This window comes from Panthera onca, chromosome B4, assembly GCF_046562875.1.
Source record: "Panthera onca isolate mPanOnc1 chromosome B4, mPanOnc1 haplotype 2, whole genome shotgun sequence".
Classification (NCBI taxonomy): Eukaryota; Metazoa; Chordata; class Mammalia; order Carnivora; family Felidae; genus Panthera; species Panthera onca.
The window spans coordinates 121,298,691-121,321,587 of record NC_138345.1 but is presented as its reverse complement, the minus strand read 5'-3'; the positions used below and the strand labels follow the sequence as shown (position 1 = coordinate 121,321,587).

Below are 22,897 nucleotides of genomic sequence, written 5' to 3'. Positions count from 1 at the left end.
GCATTCAATGGCTTTTTTCAGGGAATAGCAAGGAATGGCTAACACATGTTGAACTCAGCATGCTAAGTATTTCTTTCAAAATTACCCACAGTTTATTTTCTCACCTGATGTGAGGTAACACGACAAGGGCTGCCCAAGAATGTGAAAGGTAAGTAGAATCTTTATTTGCAGGTAACTGAATTAGAGATAAGAGGTGGTCCAGCACTGGGATCTGTTCTTTTCCTCCCTTGGATCTAGTCTTCTTCTGCCTTACACAGGATCTGAAGGAAGAGAAGAAACACGAATGTTGAAAAGAGGAGGGAATATAATTGCTCTTGTCCTCTGAAGTCTGAAATAAAACTGGCTCCTCTCCATGAGCGGAACATGGAACATTTGTGGGGAGGTGCAAACTGGGGGTGGTGGTTGAATGTAAGTAAGTAAATGAACGGGAGTTGTTTCTGGACTTTCAGTGAGAGGCTTTTTCAACTCCTTTGGTTCTACTTTCTTCTACTCTCTCTTTTTTAAAGTTTATTTTTTTGAGAAAGAGAGAGAGAGAGAGCGGGCGGGCGTACGCATGCCCAGGTATGGGGGAGGAGCAGAGAGAGAGACAGAGAGAGAGAGAGAGGGAATCTCAAGTAGGCTCTACACTGTCAGCACAGAGACCGACGCAGGGCTCGATATCATAAACTGCAAGAGAATGACCTGAGCCCAAATCAAGAGTCGGACACTTAACCGACTGAGCCACCCAGGCGCCCCTTCTATTCTCTATTTTAATTTACTTCATAACTTAAAGCAAGTCTCTTCTAATTTTAGGTATTATTTCTGAATTTTCTAATTCATTCTGATTCATTCTTTTCTGTACATTCTGCTGAACACTTTTTTAAAACGGGAGAGGTAATTAATTGTAATGAATGGACTTCCTCTATTCCCCCCTTCCATTTTGACATGAATTTTGACTTTACAAATGTAGAATGATGTTGCACATAGTGGTGAATTTGACAAATGCCACTGAAGTGATTATGATTTAGAAGTAATGTTCTCTGTTTCTTTAATCTGATAAATTCTTCCTTGATGTTTTCTGACATGACATTTAGGTTTAGGTGTCTGTTACTTTGGCACTATTCTTGTTTGCCTCTTTTCCTTTTTGCCAATGAACTACACCTCACGCCTATTTGAAAGACAGAAATCCAATTGAAAGAAAACTCATAGAAACAGGAAGTAAATTGGTTTGTTTTGATAATTTAGCCTCCATGCCCAGTCTGTTACACAACAGAAGCAGAATATCAGGTTTTTATTTCTGTGCCCTGTTATTATTAAAATTAACTAAAACGTTGTATTCTTTTTTGTTTCATACTTACCAGGATATCAAATGTTCAGAAATTATAATAGTTTAATTTCATTGGTGATTTCTGAAAATCACTACATCTTGACATATATTCTAGTAGTAACCGCGAATCAACAATCTGCAAAAACCTTACAAGAAAACATTGAGCTGCTTGAAAAAAAAGTGGGTCATTCCTTGCCAAGTCATTCCCTTGCTTTGTCACACCTGCCGATGAGCTCCTCCAGGAAAATACACACTCCCTACTTCACCCTACAAGACCCCATGTGATCTGACCCAGGCCTCCCATTCTGCCCTCCTCCTTGCTCGATGCTCTGTACTCATACTAGGCAGAGGGAAGACTTACTGCAGAGGCTGCTGGACAGGAATCAGCCCAGTATGTTGAAAAACCAACAAGATTTTGCTTGCATGTTTTGATAGAGAGAAGTTACTTTTAAAGTCAGCAGGAGAGCAACATGTGAAGAAGAGGAGTTCCTCCAGAATCTCAAACTGATCCCGAACCAACAACTAACTCCGCTGTGTGACCATGGGGACAATGACACCCATCTCAAGGGATTCTGTGATGCTTCAAAGCTGAGTACTCAGCAAAAACTCAAGAATTGTTCACCTATTCCTACTGTCCCAAAGCAAAATATAAATGCAGCAAGTCTAACAAATCCCAGAGAAATAAATTTAAGCATGAACACATAGGAATGATAAGGGAACTGGTTTCCTAATCTATAATTTCTAAAAACACACCCACAACTACTTGAAAAATGATCAGCAGAATCCTCTCACATGTTTATATAAACCTCGTTTTCAGCTTCCAAAGGGTATGCATTATTTTTAATGAAATTAAGAAAGTAATCCATGGCTCTTTTAACAATTCAAATGATGCAAAGTTATATAATCTAAAAGTTAACAGTCACTTCCTTCTTTCCCTTCCTGTCCTCCTGACATAAACAAAGTTAACAGTTTTGCGTATCTTTAGGGAAACGTCAATTGTCCCCAAATTGATCTTTGATTTAAGGCAATTCCAAACAATATCCCAGCAAAGTTTTTTTTGTAGACATAGACAAGATTCTGCTAAAATTTATATAGAACGACGAAGGACAAGGAATAGCTGAAAAAATCTACAAAAGAAGAATAGAATGGGAGGAATTTTTTTTCAAGATTTCAAGACTTATTTTAGAGCTAGTATAATAAGATAGTGTGGTATTAGAGGAGGAGAGATACATGATCGATGGAAGAGAACATAAAAGAATAGCCTTTTCAACAAATGTTGCCAGAACAGTGGGCATCCACAAGCAAAAAAAAGACACCTGACCTAAACCTCACACCTTATATAAAAATTAACTCAAAATGGATCATGGACTTACATGTAAAACAAAACTATGAAACTTTTAGAAAAGTAGGAGAAAACATCTAGGACTTACAGCCAGGTAAAGAGTTCTTGGACTTGACATCAAAAGCATTACCTATAAAAGGAATGTTGGTCAACTGAACCTCATCGAAATCTAAAACTGTGCTCTGTGAAAAATCTTAAGGGAACAAGACAGGCTATAGACTAGAAGAATATATGTGCAAACCATTCATTTGACAACAAAACCTTTAACTAGAATATATAACGTGTTCTCAAAACTCAACAGTAAGGAAACACACGGTCCAGTTAGAAAAAGGGTCAAGGTGGGGAGCACCTGGGTGGCTCAGCTGGTTAAGTGTCCGACTCTTGATTTCGACTCAGGTCATGATCTCAAGGTTTGTGAGATGGAGCCCAGCATTGGGCTCTGCACTGTCAGTGCAGAGCCTGCTTGGGATTCTCTCTCACCCTCTCTCTCGGCCCCGCCCCTGCTCGTGCACTTGCTCTCTCTCAAAATAAACGTTAAAAAAAAAAAAAAAAAAGAAAGAAAATGAGCCAAGGAAATTAATAGATATTTCACTGAAGAGCTGAAGAGGATATATAGATAGAAAATAAACCCACGAAAAGATGGTTAATGTCATTAGCCATTAAGGAAATGCAATTTAAAATCACAATGAGATTTCACCATATCCTATTAGACTGGCAAAAAATAAAAAACAGTGATGATACCAACTGCTGGAGAGGATGCAGAGAAACCGGATCACTCAGACTGTTGGTGGGAATGTACCATGGCACAACCACACTGGACAACTACTGACAGTTTCTCATCAAATGAGACATGTACTTATGATATAACTCAACAATTCCACTTTTGGGCATTTATCTCAGCAACAAAAAGTTACGTACATGACTGTTCATAACAGCTTTATTCATAATGGCCAAAAACTAGAAGTCTTTCAACAAGTGAATCACTGAATGGAGTACACTACATCCATCCACACCATGGGCTGCTACTCAGCAATAAGCACATGAAAAGATTTTTAACAAAGAGATGGGCTACTGACACACACAACTTGGATGGGTCGCAAGGGAACTGCATAACTGAAAGACAACCTCAAAAGTTGTACTCTTGGGGCGCCTGGGTGGCGCAGTCGGTTAAGCGTCCGACTTCAGCCAGGTCACGATCTCGCGGTCCGTGAGTTTGAGCCCCGCGTCGGGCTCTGGGCTGATGGCTCGGAGCCTGGAGCCTGTTTCCGATTCTGTGTCTCCCTCTCTCTCTGCCCCTCCCCCATTCATGCTCTGTCTCTCTCTGTCCCAAAAATAAAATTAAAAACGTTGAAAAAAAAAAAAAATTAAAAAAGTTGTACTCTTTAATTCCGTTTACATAATATTCTTGAAATGACACAATCCTAAAAATGGAGGACGGATTGCCAGGGGTTAGGAATGGAGAGTGGAGTGTCAGGGTGAGAATGGCTATTAAAAGGTAGTGCAAGAGATCCTTGTGGTGAGGAACAGCTCTGTATCTGGACTCTGGTTGTGGTTATGAATCTACAAGTGTGATAAAACTACACAGAACCATACAGCCAGATACACACATACCCAGAGATGAGTGTGTGTAAAACTGAGGTAATCTGAAAAATGTCAATTTTATGGTTGTGACATCCCATTAACTTATGCAAGATGTTACTACTGGGGGAAGCTGGGGGAAGAATACACAGAACATCTCTGTATTATTTCTTTTCTTTTTTTTAAAGTAGGCTCCATGCCCAGCATGGAGGCTAACGTGGGGCTTGAACTCACAATCCTGAGATGAAGACTTGAGCTGAGATCAAGAGTTGGACACTTAACTGACTGGGCCACCCAGGCACCCCATGCTATTTCTTTCAACTGCATGTGAATGTACAATTATTTTAAAATAAAAGGCTAAAACAAATCAACAGTCACCTCTTTCTTTCACATTCTATCCTCCTGACGTTAACCAAGTTAACCTATTTGTGTATCCTTCCATGTCTTTTCCAATGCTTATATACACTTTGTTTTAACTTTACAAAATGAGATCATCTTCTTTTTTCACAGAACAACTGTTTTACATCTTCTTTTTTCACAGAACAATGTATCAGGGACATCTTTCCAGTTAAAATACACAGATCTTCATTTTTACAGCATTCTTGTTACGTTATAAAACAGGTAACCCTATCAACATTACAGGGAATAAAGACTTAGAACTTACCCCACCGTCTGTTGTGAGAAAAGCAGAGGGTACTTCTCAATTGCCATCGAGCCAGCAGTAGGAGGTGCTGCTTTGTTCAGAATGAGCTTGGCCAAAATGGCTAGAGCTTCATCTTTGACAGCAGCCTCATCAATCAAGAAGCAATTTTCAATGTATAAGAGAAAGCTGGGTAGAAAAAGCTAAAAATAAGAAAGGAAATCACATTTATTAACAGATAGACATTTTAGAACACCTAAGGAAGACAGGATTCTCATACTTCCACAGAGAAAAAAAAAACCAGATCATAAACACAGGATCAGAAATCGTAATGGCATCAGACTTCTTCAAAGAAACAATGAAAGCTATAAGACCTTGAAGAAAAGCCTGAAAAACTGAGGGAAAATGACAAACTCTAGAATTCTATAGCCAGCCTATAACAATATGAATAAAGACATTCTCCAGTGTACTAAATCTCAAAATTTTACTTTCATTCCCCCTTTCTTAAGAACTTCTGGAAAATGTGTACCATCAAAATAAGGAAGTAAAGCGTAACAAGGTAAAGACATGAGACCCAGGAAATAGGAGAAAAGCAAAAGGAAGTCCTAGTATGACATCTGTTCAGTGTGTTGAGAAAGCAACCCATTCAGACTTGCACTGCTTCAGGAGGAGTGTGTCTAGGAAAGGAAAATAAACAAAAACAAAAACTCAAGCTGCTAAGTTTTCTGACAGTTTGCCCTGTGAAAGGCATTTTAGAATGCTGTGGGAAAACAGACTCACTGTCCAGCTATTCAAGGAAAATAATTTCCAGTTATTCCAGAATGAGGCAATCTGTAACTTTAGGAAAAATGGAAAAGTATACAAAAAAAAAAAGGAAACATAATTATAAAATACTCCCTGTTTGGAAGGATTAATTATATGGTGAATAGGAATCCAACCAAAATTTGTGCTGTAACTCTACAGAGAAGATGAGAGTATAAAAGAATCAGAATCCATCCACCATAAGAAGAAGTCTATAGCTAACAACTAAAACTAATGCATCAAGGAAAAGCAGTATATTCAAATGATTAGAAAGTATGAAGTAACAGAAAAAGATAGATGAAACCTAAGAGATGTGGTTGCTCCTGGTGAGGGAGATGTGAGTGGAAATCAAATGATTGTCTTTTAGCCCTGCTTGACTGTTTGAATACACATAAGGAGTCCTCTGATAAAAATAAGGTGTTTATAAAAAAAACCAAAGATATGGATTCTCGGCCTTTTGGGTAAGATCAAGTGTAGTCTCTGTTCTTACCAGTTTAAGAAAATAAAAAGAGAACAGGGGAGAAGGAAACAATGGGGTTGCTACAAAAACCAGAGCAAGATAAAGGGCTCTCACTGGACAGGAAGGAACAGGGCTAGGACACACACAAAGGTTTGTTTGTTTGTTTGTTTGTTTATTTATTTATTATTTACTTATGGAGGCAAATGATAATATATTAATGACTAATGGGGAAATCAGAACAAACACAGACAGGCTTCCATGAGGTATGCTATGCATGACCAGTTATAAGGAATGGCAAATGTTTGATGGAAGGGAGGGAAAGGGATAAAATAAAGTCAGGATTTAATGGGAAAGATTTCTATCTCATTAAATCAGGTACTGTATTTACTTTGTAGCAATAAAGTGCATTTGTAACCTTACTGCAACCCAAAATGTTTCAGAAACTATTTTTTCTGAATGTGACTTTTCCAAAGTCACATAAAAGTTCCTTAAACTCTTTTTTCAATTTTACCACATGGTTCTATAACTTCCTCAAGGATTATTAGAAAACAAGTTGGTTATCTAACGGCATTTTAAATGCCTTGGCATATGAAACAAAGTTTTACTTATAAACTACAATTGGAATATAATTGCATCAAAAAATATGGACTAAAACATCAAATACTTATTTTATTCCTCTCAAACAAACAAAAATCATAGGATTTTAAGTTTGATTATTTCATCGTGACAGATCCATAACAAAACAAATCCAAAACATTAGTTGCTCACCTGTTCAAACTGCTTCATAACAAACATGACTTCAGAAAAATCCAAAATTAGACGTCTTTCAAATCCACTCTCAAAAATCTGTGGACCACAGGTTAAAAAAAAAAAAACACACACACACACATTAAATATACAGAGAGTACTTTCCCCATTCCTGAAAACAAAAAACACCCAAAACCTTCAAGGTCCTCTAATTTGCAAGCAAGAAGTGGTAGGATGCCTGATACAAGTCAACAGAGTCTCGGGAGAACTCACTCTCAAAAAGAACTTGGTGGCAAGGACACCCCCAGCTGTGAGACACAGGCACTAAGCCCTTCTCCTTGGGAAGGCAGCTGGAATAACGTAGCGGCAGGCACACTTCAACCAGTCTTCTGTCCAAATGCTTGTCCTTTGCCAAAGAAACTTACTTATAGACGTGAGGGGCACTAGGTTTCCAGTGATTATGCAGGCCTCTGCCTAAGAGCTGCTTAGTTCTTTCCCAGCTACAGAGAATCATGAAACGGCAGGCAGCACTATTTTACACCTTTCTCCATACTTTTTACTGCTGCGCGGCATGAACCTAATTGGTCTATTTTCAATCCCGCTTCCCTATAAAACCTCTTCTAAACTCATTAAAATGCAAATCTCAAATCATCAGATCATTACCCTGCTTAAAAATTTTCCAGGGCCTTCCACTATTTGCAGGATAAAACCCAACCAAACTTTTCAAAGCCAAACAGAGCCTCGCTGATATACATCACACTTCCTGTGTCCATGGAAGCCCAATCGGCATACATTTTTGTACTTTCTGAACGCACCTTGTGCTGTTCCCTGGCATTTTTAAACCTTCTCTGACTGGCAGATGCTAGTTAACCTTCAAGGACTATCCCAAATATAAATTTGTTGAAAACCATTCTCTGTCCCAAAACCCCAAGCAGAATTAATCATTATGTTTCAATGACATCAATAGATTAATTCAAAGGATTATAATAACTCGTTCCCTGGGCCCCACTTTCCTAACAATCAAAAACTGCAGGCACCATACCGTCCACCCTGGAATACCTAGTCCATACCTAGCACACGGTAAGCTATATGTGTTGCTGAATATATGCCAAACATTTACTTTATCGCATTTTGTTTTGTCTCTCTCTATTACAGCATGCAACTCACGTCTCCTTAACAAGATTATAAATTCCCTGAAGGCAGAGCCTTTGCACACTTCATTTGTATTCCCCAGGAGGCCTACTCAATGCTAAACATCTTATTAACTACTCAATTAATATTTGTTGAAGTAAATTACTTTCTGTATGGTTTCTTTGATAAAGGTCTCTGGCAAGGAAACATTTTCACCCAGGATCAAAGCAGAAATTACAGCCAAGAGGGTCTCCCGGCAAGTTGTGGAAAGATTGGCTATGTGTATTGTTTGACATAATACCTGTAAAATAAAAGAAAAAACAATGTACACTTAGCAATAGATTTTAATGAACAGACTCTAAACAAATGCAGTTGGGAACTCACCTCACAAACATCGACAGGTTTGGTTATCTTTGATCCATTTCCATGTTTCACAAGTATTAGATATGTTTCTAACAACCTTCTTATCTGTTCAGAACTTTCCCCACAGTTCGTTGTGGTTACTTTTCTATGTAGATCCAGAAGTGATTCCTGCCAATAAAGAATTTAACAGAAAAGAATAACTATAACATATGAAACTCACCTGTTAACCCAATAATGAAAATACTGGGTGAAGCAGTTCAAATTTTCACATTCCCTTGTACCTACCAGGAGTCACTAAGAATACCTAACGTTTTTGAATGCACAGTCATAAAGTGCTTTTTAAGTGTTTATTCACAATCCTGATAACAACCATGAGGTAGATAATATTACTGTCCCATAATCCCACCGGATGAAAACACTGGGGAACAGATATTTAAGTAACTTTCCCAAGTCACACTACCAGTAAGTGACAAAGCCAAGATTTGAACAGGGGCGGTCTGACTCTAAGGGCGTTTAGCCACTATGTTCTATTGCATCTCAAAATATCCAAAACAAAAACCAAAAACCAAAAAAACCAACCAACCAAACAAAGACCAGGAGATAAAGGGGGAAAAAATATCCTAGTATGTATGCAAAAGTATAAAGATAATAATTATAAAAATACAATCTCCAGGAGTGTTTTGCTAAACTAAGAGCAAGAACAATCAACTCTTGGGCTTCTTATTACAAACAAATCCTTAAAAATTAGAACTCACTTGCAAACATTCAAAAAGTGGACCAAAATGTTCCCTGTAGATGTAGGACACAGTGGATTTGACCATGTTTTTGAGTGTTTCTCCAACTAACATCCATGGTAGCTGAGTTTCTGTTTCAGTAACTGGTCCTAGTTTTTGCAAAATTAGCTTCACTGCCTGTGGGAAGCCAATAACCATTAAAATAAACATGTACAATCTTATTTTTAAGTATTAACACTGTTATTTCCCAGTCTGATTATTGCCCACTCTGATTAACCTATCTTAAAATCTGATCTGGAATAATCAAAGACAGGGTAGCTTTGATGGTTAACTGCACATCCCAAAAGGAATTTCCAAACTAGGATGGAGAATTTTATCATCCAACTGTCTACTCCTCACTCATTAATCAATTTATGTTACCTTCTAGGATCCAGATGGAGAAGACAGCAATGATTTTGTAAGTAAATACTATACCTAATCACCCAGAACCTACATTAGGTAAGCATTGTTATCAACAACCTAATGCTCCCCATTTAGTGCTTTTTATTTATTCTAGGCTATCCTCTCTCCACACCATTTACATAAATATCATGGGTTTTCTTTTTAATAGCTTTCACACAGACACAAAGTATCCTTCCGGTTATTTACCTTCCCTGTACAGGAATGAAACATATTTCTAACTCCTTTGCACATTTCAAAGAGCAACTGTCCAACTCCTTCTACTTTTTCCGGATGTTCATCAAGATCAAGAAACATTAAATTGAAAAGTGCGTTTTTATCAGAAACCTAAAACACAAAATGCAAATGGAAAACTGTATTTACAAAACAAACAAATCCAAATGAATACATATTATTTACTGGTCCACAGGTTCAGTTAAATGTAATTAGGATAAAATTCTAAAAGGAAGAGAAACCTGTAATGATTTCAAACTATTATAATAGTATACCACTTCTTATTTCATATACAACAGTGATTCAATGAAATAATATGAAGGTCTGTGACAAGAAAAACTACATAGGGCAGTATTTTATTTTTGAAAGCAAATCATATACTTATAAGAGAAATTAATACCACTGTGACCCTCTAAAATTTACTATGGAAACAAACACAAGTGACACTATGTCATCAGTTCTTTCCAGGAAATTATTATAAAATTTTCTACTACTCTCACCATTCATATATTTACTGACTTGAATTCGAGGGCACTACTGATATGCACACACTGTAAGCTACCAAAAACCTAAATAACAATAAACGAGTGACTCAAATTATTTCACATTAGTGAGCAATTTTATGATAAGATAAATTCAAAATGGTAAAAGGTTTATTCGTGTATATATATATATATATATGTACACATACATATACATACATATATATTTAGTTCATAAAAATCATATTATAAAAGATATCTGCTTCTGTTCATCAGATTCTTGAGGATTAATGAGCAATAAACATATATCAGACTAACCTTTCTCATCAAAAAAGTAAAACTTTCAGCAGCAAAGTTTCTTATATGTAGTTTTTTATGAGCCAGAAGTGTACTATACATGCTATAAATGAGAAAATAAGACATGTTTAATCACATTTTAATAAACATACATTCCATGTCAACTGTATGCCCAACACTGTGCTAGGTATGCAAGGAATACATTTCAAGTATAAAGCAAGTGCTTTAAAACCTCATTCAACTACCAAGACAGAAGATGAAGGTCACAGACAAGAAAAATCCTAGGACCGGTGGTACAGGTCTTACAGAGAAGACCCCATGAAGAGCTGAGTCCTGAACAATATGAAGAATTCAGGTGGGTACAGTAGTGCGTATGACTAGAGATAAAAGCGAGAGCAAAGATGGGGCGAGCAGAAGCAATCTAAAGGAGGCTAGTCTGTCTGAAAGAAAAAGGGTGATGTGGCTGGGTGGGCTGCTGCAGATAAAGCTGCTCAGGTAAACCGGTCACTGTGAACACCAAACAGAGGAGACTAGGCTTTAGCTTTCATCTTCGTAAGCACTTTCTCTGTTACTTCCTGTAAACAACACAACTCCATGGGGTGGGAACTGTTATCCTGGTTCCACAGATAATGAAACTGAGACAGAAAGGTCAAGCAACCTGCTTAAGGTCACACCGCCATGTAGCTATAACTAAATAATTACCTGAATAATCACATTGTTTAAACTGGTCTCCCCAGTGACAGGAGAGCATGGAATGTATCTCTTATTTTCGCTGTACCCTCAGTACCTAGCACTTCGTTGCCCATAACAGGTGCTAATAAATATTGGCTAAATAAGAAGTTAATATTTCAGAAAGTTTAATTTAGCAGCAGGATATAGGATAAAATAAATGAAGAAAGAAGAGGCTGGCAGTCCAGCTAGAAATCTGTTCAAGTCACGCAAGCTTGGGCGAACAAGGGTATGAAAGAAGCTGATGGTAGAGTGAAATGGCAAAAGATGGACCCAAGAGACATTTCAAGAGTCCTTGTGGTGGAAGCAAAGACCTTACAGTGCCCACAAGGCCTGGACCCTTATTAATATGATGTGGCACTGTCTAATTAGTCTCTACTTATACATGCTGCCCCACCACCCAGGATTCTTTGCTGTTCCTCACACATGCCAGGCATGCACCCAAGATGTTCCACTGATAAACTGTAAACTTTGCATGAAGAGGGATTTTTTATCTGTTTTATTTGCAATTGCATCTCAAGTGCTGTACAGTGTTTAATAAATACTTAATCAAGTGAGTACATGAATAATGGAATCAAGAGGATTTGGGGTCCTTGAAGACAACTGGGTCAAAAATGCCTCTAAGACACCAAGCCTCAGTTGACGAGAAGAAAGATGGTATCACTGTTGGGAAATGGGCAACCGAAAAGGGCCTAACACAGTACATACTTACTGAACACATGAACGAATGAAGAGATAGTTTGAGCAGGAATGTGCTGACTTTGATTTTAGTAATACTTATGTGAAAATATCCAGGCTGTTGAAGATGTCACACCAACAGCAAATAAATTTAGAAGTGGAAAGCGTGGCTTAGAAGATAAAAAAGTAACAAGAGAAGTCATGAAACCAAATAGCCATGCAGTGGTCCCTCCTTATCTGTGTTCCATTTAGTGGTCTCAGCTACCCATAGTCAACTGTGGTCTGGAATCAGGTGCTCCTCCTACTGACCACTGTCAGCTCAATAGGAGCAGAGCACTAATGCCACAATATCTACCTTGTTGTTCATCTCACTTCATCTCAACACATTAGCCTTTTATCATCTCACATCATCACAAATGTGAGTACAGTACAATAAGGTATTTTCAAAGAGAAACCACATACACACAACTTCTGTTACAGTATGTTGTTATAATTGCTCTATTTATTATTAGTTATTGCTATTAATCTGTGCATTTATAAATTACACTTTGTCATAGGTATGTATACATAGGAAAAAACATAGCACATACAGAGTTCAGTACTATCTGTGCTTTCGGGTGTCCACTGTGGGGCTTGGAACATAAACCCCACACATAAGGGGGGACTACTGAATACTGCCCCAAGATCTTGCTGGTTTTGACAAAGTAATCTGGTTTCTAATACATTTTACCAAAAGCTTCACAAAGAACCAGCAAAGGCTGGAAAAATATTTCTTTCTCATTCTTTAATCAAGGCAGGGTAGAGGGAAGGGTGGTTCAACCAAGGGTAGGGTAAAGGGGGTTGGTATAAAAACAAAAACGAAATCTATAGTCCTATCCCAAACCCACACCTATACTTGGGAGGAGGGCGGTAATCTTACATACTCCTGTGGCAATTGAAGTATGCAGAAATAATCAGTACACCAAGTGGAAAGCTCCATCAGTCCCAGACTGAAATTGATTATAAACAATCTTTTCCTTAAACAAAATGTAACTATGGAATTCATCCTCTTTCCCTGTCCACATTTGTTCACAATGTTCTCTGAATGTCTCTTCAGGCTTACTTAATATGTCAGGGACTGGGTAAATGCAGATATTTAAGACTGGACTCTTGAACAGTTCACAGGTTTGTAAAGAACATCATTACTATGAACAAACAATTATAACAGAAGTTGTGTAACGTAAGTGTATAGAATACCAGAGGAGTTCAGAGTACAAAGCTTTCACTTTTGGCTAAGGTGCCCAGAAATATTTGTGGAGATTATGGAAACCAAGCCTGACTTTGACGGCAAGAGGCAGGATTTCAATGGCTGCAGATAAGAAAAGACCAGGTCAATGCAGACCGGCCAATGTGGACCACTTTGGCTGGAGAACCAACTTTGTATAGAGACTGAGCTGGAAGAGCAGTCTGGAGTCAAACAGAACTCCAGAGAAAAACAATCAAAAAAATATGTCAGAGTCAGGCAGCCATGTCAGCAGGTACGCATGATGGGTAGTGCACATTTTTTAACTAAACACAGGGCAAGAGTGAGCAATCCTGGTTGCCAGTATTGATAAAGACTGCACTTGAACAAAAAATAAAAACTTGCAAAACTCAGATGCTAAACTGTTTTGTTACTGAGGAGGACTGTTCAATTGAGGAGCCTAAAGCACAGCTGTTTTCACAGAAACAATTATGACTATTTAATACATATATATATACCTATATATATATCTATATATATATATATCTATATATATATAGATATATATATCTATTGCTTTTGCTCTCAAAACTGATGCAGATGGGGAGCAGGACTGACTTGTAGACAGACATGAGAAATCTTTTGGCGATGATGGAAATGCTTAAAAAAAATTTTTTTTAATGTTTATTTATTTTTGACAGAGAGAGAGAGAGAGAGAGAGAGAGAGAGAGAGCGCATGAGCAGGGGAGGGGCAGAGAGAGGGAGACAAAGAATCCAAAGCAGGCCCCAGGCTCCGAGCTGTCAGCACAGAACCCGACACGGGGCTGGAACTCACAGACCGCGAGACCATGACCTGAAACGAAGTTGGACGCTCAACCGACTGAGCCACCCAGGTGCCCCATGATGGAAATGTTTTTAAACTGGATTATGGTGGTATTTGCACAGCCCCATAAATTTACTAAACAGTGCTGAATTGTACGTAAGATAAAATAAAATTGAAAAGGGACAAAAATCAAACCAAACCCGAATTAGAGAGAGAAAAGGGTCACCTGTATATATTGGACATGTCCTTCACCATCAGTCTCCACAGGTACTTGTAAAGATAGGACAGCGAGGTGAAAGCCCATTCTAGTAACTCTGTGTCCTGAGTCTCCAGGATTGAGGTGATGGTCAGGAAAAAATCCTGAAAATGTGGATAAAAGTCCGTCTGCAGATCTCGTGCCAACTGTACAACCAAACTGCATTAAAGATAAGTAGAGGTAACTGATTCTGAGACATGCAGATCAAAAGACAGACTATTTCACAAATGATAACAGATTGCCTGTGATAACAGGATTAATTAAAACTTCCAAACCAAGTCTTGAGAAAGGCATAACATTTTTCACATTTTAAGAGTTCAGCAAAGAAATTCAGCTGGAGCAAGAACGTGTATTTTTTTTTTTAATCACAAATTATGCTCATTCCTGTAGCATGAAAGAAATATGAATTTTCTTAAATGTATAAAAGAAAAACAAAAGGAGGATAACTCTAAAGATTCTGCTTTTTGACAATTCACTAATGTTCTGATCTAACAGAAAAGGTACATTCTTGTTTCCAAATTACAGACACCAGATCTAAGGCAAATGTAGTATAAAACACAACCTTTCTATAATTCAGATAAATGTCATTGAGCTTTCTCTCAACACGTTACTTACTCCAAAAGGGGCTGATAAGCAAAACTGTTCTTGGTTTGCAGGTGAGTCTTCAAACTCTGAACTATCTCATTTTGATGATAGACCAACTGATTGAAGGACTGGCACTTGTCAATAACTTCTTTGTAAAATTTTCCTGGGTGAAAAAAAAAAAAAAAAGGGAGAAAGAGAGAGAGAATAGGTTCTGCTTTTCTACCATACCACTAATTTAGTCGTTTTAAACACATAAAGTACAAATGATGGGAGAAAAAAATAGAAGCAAAATAGAAAATACCAAAGTGCTCTGTAAGGTTCAATTCTCTCCATTTCAGCAGACCCTCAAAAAAGTAGGTTTCGACTTCCTGCCAAGATTAAAGCAGTCCATTAATCAGGCAACTCAAAGAAAATCTATGATCAAAGTAAATAAGAATAATGATACCTTGAGACAATGATAATAGGAGTTTAAACACATTTTTTTTAAAGGGTGATAACTAACATACTCAAAAAGCAATCAGATGTATAATATGGGCAAAGGATTTATAAACACAGTATTTTGTTGATTTGGTTGCAGCAAATGATTCTTTAAAACCTATGTGATAGTCACACTAAAGAAAAAAATTTTTTTCCTGTTTTCTACAATTTTAGGCCCAGAAAAATGTGCTCTTGTAATTCTTTCATTCTGCTTTTGGAAATATGAATTACAACCTTGTGGGAAAATACTCCAGCAATCATTAAAATGAAAAAAAAAAACAAAAACAAAAACAAAACAGGTATGCCCTCTGACCCATCAATTCCCATTCTGGAGATGCTTTTTATAAAATTTACAAACATACTAGTATAAGGATGCTTATTCAACTTTATTGTAGTGGGTGGAAAACATAAAAAGTGTAAATATCCAACAACAGGAAAGTGCTTGTTGTAATTCATGGTCCATAAATTCTAAGGTATATTATATAGCTACTAAGAATAGTTGTATCTATATTGAATTAGAAGGATGTTGAGGATAAACTCCCAAAACGATAAAAGCAAGTTACGTAGTAAAGTATATGGTAGGAGCCAATATTTTTTAAAAAGGCCTCTATAAATATACACATTTGCAAATATTTGTATGACAGATAAGTACAGAATATATATATATACCAAATTGTTCATATTAGTTTCCTTGACAATAAGGGGTAGGAGAGGTGAGATAACAAGTTTTTCTAAGTTCACCAATACGTTGTCATACTGTTTAGCTTATTATCCCAGTGTACATTACTTTGTACTTTGAAAGGTAAAATCAATAAAATTATTACTGTATGTGCGTGTGTGAGTGGAATGTGACAGTACAAATTAGTACACAAACTGCATGCCAAATCTACAATCTCAAAAAAAGAGCAAACCTTTAAAAAGTGCTTTGGAAATCTTTAAAAAATAAAAATGAAGATAAATCAATAGGCAGAATAGAGGGAAAGAAAGAGGATCTCATTAAATTTTGTTCGGTGTCTCTTAAGAGAGAGAAATACACCTAGCAGTTTAAACCTAAATGAAGAAGGCATTCCCAGTATAGCATAGCAGCAGGCACATGTCAGCCATTTTGTGGTAGACTATGTCCCTGTCCCTTTGCCATGTGACTCACAGCCCCTACCACAGAGGGATGGAGTCTATTTTCTCACTCCTTGAATCTGGCCAGGTTTTCTGACTTGCTTTGACCTATAATGTGCAACAGAAGTGATCTTGCAACTGCCAAAGTTAGGCTTTAAGAGGCTTTACAACTTCTGCTTTCTCTCTCTTGAGAAGATTCTGCCATTATGAAAAGAAGCCTAGTCTAGCTTATCAAAGAGTAAAAGGCCATGAGGATAACTAGGACTAACAAGCCCCAGTTAAAATGTGATTGAGACCATTCTGGACCATCCAGCCCAAGATCAGATCCTAGGCTCTCTTCTCTAACCTGACATTCTACCTCTTAAACCATCTATCTCTCCTGTGGCTTAAATTATAAACCATATACTGAATTCTAAATCTATAATTCCACCTCCAAAATCACCTGTACTCCTCCAGATCCATATATCCAAATAGATTTTGGACACCATCATTTGGATGGCCACAGGTACATCAAATTCAGTAAGCCCCAAATAGAATCAACCCCCTGCTTCTCTTCCTACAAATCTACCTTGATAAGTGATGTCCTCAACCACCCAGTTGTTAGAACCAAACTTTAACCTCCTTCCCTCCAAAACCAGCAGGTCACAAGTCCTCTCCATTCTACTTCTTTAATATCTCTGGAATCCTTCTCTCCATCTTGACTGCTGCTACCATAATAATTTTCTCACTTGGATGACTACCAAATCCTCACAACAGGTTGTCCTGACTCCAATCCTACTCTTCCTTTCACATTAAAGCTAGAGAGATCTAAAACTGAGACCTGATCATGTCACACACTCCTCTACCTTACTCCAAGAATGACATCCCATAGCTTCAGGATAAAATCCAAACTTAGCTTGACATATGAAGTTCTTTATGCTCCTTGACTATTTCTTCAGCTTTATCTCTCACCAGCTATCTCCTTCCCCTATCCCAGTCACCATCAACACAAACACTATACATACAATTAATAACCACATTGAAACGTTTTGCAGTTCCTTAAATGTCACATGAATTTTCTAGTCTCTGTTCCTTTATATAGGTTTCTCTCTCAACATTAAACAGTATTTCCTGTCCTTTTTGCCATGCTAAAACCTATACAAATAAAGCATTATGTGCTTATCCAGATCACATCATTTAACACATTGAATTCACACGTTGGAATAAGGCATCCAAAGGGACAGTAAGCAAAGTCTGACTAGAGTCATAAGTGAAGAACTGTAAGAACTGAAGTTGAACCCCTAAGTTAAAGGCATGTTATAGAGGACCTTAATAGGGTAACAGGGACATAATGAAGATGCAGCAAAAGCAAGATTTTTAAGTATAGGTGTGACTGAGAGCATGGTTAGAACTGGAAATCTAGCTCCTTTCATTTTGTAAAGGAAGAAACTAAGCCCTGGAAAAGTGATGTTCTTAAAACCTCTTAAAAACTGTAGCTTCAGGAAAATGAAAATGCACCATTGCATTCTGCAATCAGAATGCACATGGAAAAGGGAGAGGCTGGAATCACAGAAGCCTAAGTATCTAGGTATCAAGCCAATTGTCTAACACAGTATCACCTGATAGAACTTTGCACAATGATGGAAATGTTCCATATCTACACTCGTCTAATATTGTAGCACATATGGCTATTGAGCCCATAAATTTCTAATTTGCTTTAATTGAGACCTAATTTGCCATATGTAGCAACTTATAAAATCACACAGGTATAATGCATTTCATATTCATTAAGGAATGGCTTGAAAAACAATTCACTTCTAAGAGGAGAGACTAAAAAACCAACTGTGAATACTCGAAGATCAGCTAGTAAACATTCTCTTACCTCATCATAGCTTGCAGTTCTATCAATCCGGTGAATAATATCAATATTCACATTCGCCAATCGTTCAGCAAATGTAAGAAACTGCGAAAGGGAGGGATATTTAATATACGATCATCATTTAACACTTATCACATCTTGAATATCTGTTTTAAGCACTGTATAATAATTACATGTCCACAATTGCCTTGTGAAAATATAAAGTTTAAAGTTTCAATAAGCCTCCTCACGTACTATCATTACGAATAACAGTATGCTTCTCTTGCAATTTCAGACTTGTATTTTCAATCAATCATAAAATATATAATTGTGTTTTGAAACTAGACGTAGACATCACTGATGAGTCACAAAAGCGAAGTGTAAAAACAAGCTCAAAGACATAGTGTTAAACGCCCTGTACTACTACTATGTGAAGATAATTAAATACTTCCACGAATGTATTTGCAAAAGTTCAGTTATGTCATTTCAAATAAAATTTCCACACTAAATTGTGGTGGATCCAGGTGAAAGTCGGTGATGTGGCCTCCCTGGATCTACTGTTAGGTTTCATAACCCGCTACAAGCACAGGGATCTGGCTAAGTCGTTGCAACAGTAGTGTTTTTAAACACATACAGACATACGATTGGTACAATAACAAAGAAACTCTCAGAAGAAAAACTGAAAGTGGTGTCATAGCCATTAGCCAGAAATCACTTACCTCCTTCCGCCGGCTTGCCCCCCAATTTGGTCTTTAAGGAGAAAAGAGTAGTGGAAAACATCTCCTAAGCAATTAGTCTGTGATAATGAATTTAACTCTGGACCAAAAGGAATTCCCAGGCAGGCCAGACCCCACAAACCGCGGGCGAAACGTGCTATTCAGACGTCTTTCCCCATCCCATGTTTACTACACCCGCCAAGTCCCTCTCTTTTGTCAGGTAAGTGACTCACGCTCCGCCCAGAACACCTCAGCCCCTAGTGTCCCGCTCAGACCCAGTTCCAAGGCTGAGGCAGCAGGTACCCACGGTTCCTGGCCCAAGTGCCTTTGCTCACCCTGTACGTGTTCTCCGTCTTGTGGGACATAGGCTTTGTCTTCATGGCGGCAGAGACACAGGGGCCCGCGAGGACCTAGGTAAGGGTCGAAAGGATGGAACCGATGGTACGGAGGTAAACTTGCTCACACACTTGCACGCTCCAATTTCCAGGTGCTCGGACTCCATCACGTGCGGCTTGTGCCCCTGGGCGCGGCCATGTTGGAGATGGGGAGGAGCCTGGGAGGATCACGTGGGCGGAAAAGCCGAACGAGCAGTCGCAGCCTTCTGGGAAGCGGGCGGGGCCGCGGTGAGTTGATGTTGGAGTAGGCGTGAAATTCTTTTTCTCTTTTCAGGGAAGACTTATAAAAAATATATATGTATTTTTATTATAAAAGAAAATCTCCCTGTCCGTATTATCGACTAACAATCACTACCCTTCACTATGAGCCTTATACCACGCAAAGCTCTTTACATCCAGAATTTTACAGAAAAGCGCAGTGTGAACGCTACATGGACATAATTGAGGTGCATTTTTTAATTTTTTTTTTTACATTTTATTTATTTATTTTTTTTGAGAGAGGGAGAGAGACAGAGTGCAAGTGGGGGAGAGGCAGAGAGAGAGGGAGAAACAATCCGAAGCAGGCTCCAGGCTCTGAGCTGTCAACACAGAGCCCAACGCGGGCTCGAACTCACAAACCTTGAGGTCATGACCTGAGCCAAAGTCTGTGGCTTAACTGACTGAGCCTCCCAGGGGCCTCTGAGGTGCATATTTTTGAGCCCCTTTGGCATACGAAGGAAGCAAGGATGTGCAGCTGGTAAGTGGCAGTCTGGCAGAAGTCTCTGAGCGCCAAAGTCATATTAACCATTACTGTCTGAATAAAATTGAAAAATAGAAAAAGAGTTTTATTTTTTTAATGTTTTACTTATTTCTTAGACAGAGAGAAATAGACAGACAGGGACAGAGAGAGAGGGAGACACAGAATCCGAAGCAGGCTCCAGGCTCTGAGCTGTCAGCACAGAGCTGGACACAGGGCTCGAACTCAGGAACCGCGAGAGCATGTGACCTGAGCCAAAGTCGGAGGCTTAACCCACTGAGCCACCCAGGCACCCAGAAAAGGAGTTTTAAAGAAAAATCTTAATTTCATAAGCAACCAGTTAAAATTTGGGTATTTTTCCTACCACTCTTATGTTGTTAAACGTAATTGTACAAGCAGCTGTATGTGTATTTTTTTTTTTTTTTCACGTATTTATTCAGAAAGTATTTCTTGAGAATCTACTTGGGCCATGCACTGTTGTGTGAATTGAACAAGACACAATAATAATAGTAATAGTAATAATAATAATAATAATAATTCTGTTTGGAAGTATTTAGTCTGAGGTGCTTACATCTTAGACAAGGAAAGATATTAAGTAGACAATTGAATATATTCCTGCCCAGAGCTTGGTGTAGAGGTCAGGACTGGAGGTGTGACTTAAATACGTTAAACACTCTTTAACTACTGAACCATGTGGAGTATTTATAAAGCCGTGAAACTGGATGAGATATTTTAGGGAGAGAGCTATGGAAAGGAGGGTAAAGAAGAGAAGAGGACCGAGTTGATCCTTGGAGTGCTCTAACATTTAGCAGTGGCCTGGAAGGGAGATGGGATAGAGAGCCAGTGAGGTAGACACAGTCTAGTCTTGGCACGGATGAAGAACAACTGGTCAACTATGCTGAAAGCTAAGGCTGGGGAAGTAGCTGCTGGATCTGACAAGGTGAAGGTCACTGGTGACCTTGACACGTACGGTCCGGTATTGAAGAAAGGAAACAAAATATGCATAGACTGTGGAGGGAATCGGATGAAGAAGTGAAGTAGATCTAAACACTTTCATATTATTATTGGCATTACAACGTCAATATTTTGTATGTCATCATGGGGTTGTAAATATTTTTAACGGCTCCATAGCATTTATGGACTTTTTTTGCAGACGTACACAACTTTAATAACTATAGATTAGCGAAACAATAAGACAGATACAATACAGTAAAATGGGTGAGGTAGAGATAGAAAGGGCAGAAGGACACTGAATATGATCACAGCAACCAATGGTGATTCCTTTGGTGCCCTAAGGAGGTCATGAGACTCTTCACTCATGTCGCCAACAAATAAATGCAAGTTCACCACCAAGTCTGGAAGATAAGTAGTGGCAATAATGCTGAGTTTAGGATAGGGGCAGGGGCCCTCTTTGTCCCAAAGTGTTAATACTCAAGGATGCCCGGGCTCTGAGTGTTAGGTCAGCATTGTGTCATCAGGAGAGGGCCCTCTTCAGGACACTGTCCTATTCCCTAACACTAGGTGGAGAAACAGGTCTCTCCACTCAGAGTAACGAGGCTCCATTATGCTGTGGCCTTTTGATGCATAGCAGCACTGCACACCGCTGTACCTCTTGCCAGCTTCACTCTGTTTACCAAGCACCCTTCCTGCAGATGGATTCATGTGAAGCAGAGAGTGAGCAAATCTGGAGGAGATGGGAGGAACCACAATGGTGGGATTTGAGGGACAGGAGTTGGCTGGAGGAGCAGGTTTGCACCGCATTGGGTCCCTCCCAGGCATCAGTGAGATTGCTATTGCTCAGGAGTGTCTTCTCCCTAGGTTTGAAGGCTGGCATCCCAAGGTAAGGGCAGCTGGCACAGCAGAAAGCATTACCCAGGTAGAAATTTCTACAAGCCCACTTGGGCTGGAGCTCACCTGTTCCCTTGGCTTCTCTTTCTCCAGTGCTTCTGTGAGGCCACAGGTGCAATTCTTCCTCTTTTTTTCCCCTTCCTCACACAAAGGAGCCCACGGGGAAGCTGAATCTGGCTTCTTAAAATTTCCCAGATCCAGCTGCTCATCTGAGTCAATGAGATCCATGCTTTCATCCTCTATGTCATTGGCTGAGAGGGTCCAAAGCTTGGCTGCTGCAGGGTCCATAGCAGGCTTCATCAGAGGAGAAGACTTCTTGGCAATGGAAAGCTTCAGTTGACTAGAAGAACACACTTCAAAGTTGGGTTTTTGCCGGCAATCTGTAAACAAAGCAAACTGTCACTTTGGTAACAGGTGTTCTTGGACAGACTGTATCTCTTCAGGGTTCAAGGGCTCCTGCTGCAGCTCTTTCACTTCCACAAGACCAGAAAGAGTCAGGGCCAAACACAGCTTAGATGTTGTCCTCCCTTTGCTATTGTTGACTACAGCTGTCTCTACCAGCTCTTTCAGAAAAAGACATCCACCAGGGCATCTCAGCCCAAATCTCAGCACTGTGCAGAGTAGTGCTTCCAGGAATTACACCCAACAAAATAATGTCAAGGCTAGATTCTTTGTGGGCAGATTGCAACAGCTGGTTGATGTTTTCCACAGACACTTGGCCCTCATTGCTGATTAATGTTTGAAGCTTATCTATCAGATATTTCAGAGCTTCCACCAAAGATGACTTACCCCAGACCGCTGCCACAGACTGGCCAGCCAAGATCCCATAAGTTGCCATTCCTGCAGTGCTGATGGACCTAGAAACTGCTGTTCAGGGCTTGCTCCTGGCTTCTGGATTTTTTAATAATAAAGTATGGAAGTGCCCAGTA

The 22,897-nt window shown here is 38.9% G+C and overlaps 1 protein-coding gene and 2 pseudogenes across 2 annotated transcripts in view; 1 reads left to right on the top strand and 2 right to left on the bottom strand.

Annotated features, from left to right (window-relative positions):
• The window catches only part of UTP20 (UTP20 small subunit processome component), a 109,767-nt gene extending 90,235 nt beyond the window's left edge, over positions 1–19,532 (bottom strand). For both annotated transcript variants that reach the window (XM_060656631.3, XM_060656632.3), the window contains exons 1-13: positions 19,325–19,532; positions 18,298–18,378; positions 15,148–15,214; positions 14,877–15,009; positions 14,232–14,420; positions 10,575–10,656; positions 9,751–9,888; positions 9,124–9,279; positions 8,390–8,536; positions 8,172–8,306; positions 6,896–6,973; positions 4,891–5,069; positions 105–260 (exon numbers count right to left, since the gene is read on the bottom strand). In XM_060656631.3, coding sequence (XP_060512614.2) covers positions 105–260; positions 4,891–5,069; positions 6,896–6,973; positions 8,172–8,306; positions 8,390–8,536; positions 9,124–9,279; positions 9,751–9,888; positions 10,575–10,656; positions 14,232–14,420; positions 14,877–15,009; positions 15,148–15,214; positions 18,298–18,378; positions 19,325–19,369 — 1,586 coding nt within the window. In that variant the 5' untranslated portion in view covers positions 19,370–19,532. The remainder of the gene's footprint in view (positions 1–104; positions 261–4,890; positions 5,070–6,895; positions 6,974–8,171; positions 8,307–8,389; positions 8,537–9,123; positions 9,280–9,750; positions 9,889–10,574; positions 10,657–14,231; positions 14,421–14,876; positions 15,010–15,147; positions 15,215–18,297; positions 18,379–19,324) is intronic.
• Positions 6,109–6,316, top strand: LOC132660535 (U2 spliceosomal RNA; annotated as a pseudogene).
• A 2,218-nt stretch (positions 19,533–21,750) lies between the features above and the next one.
• Positions 21,751–22,806, bottom strand: LOC132695277 (anamorsin pseudogene; annotated as a pseudogene).
• Between the last annotated feature and the right edge of the window lie 91 nt (positions 22,807–22,897).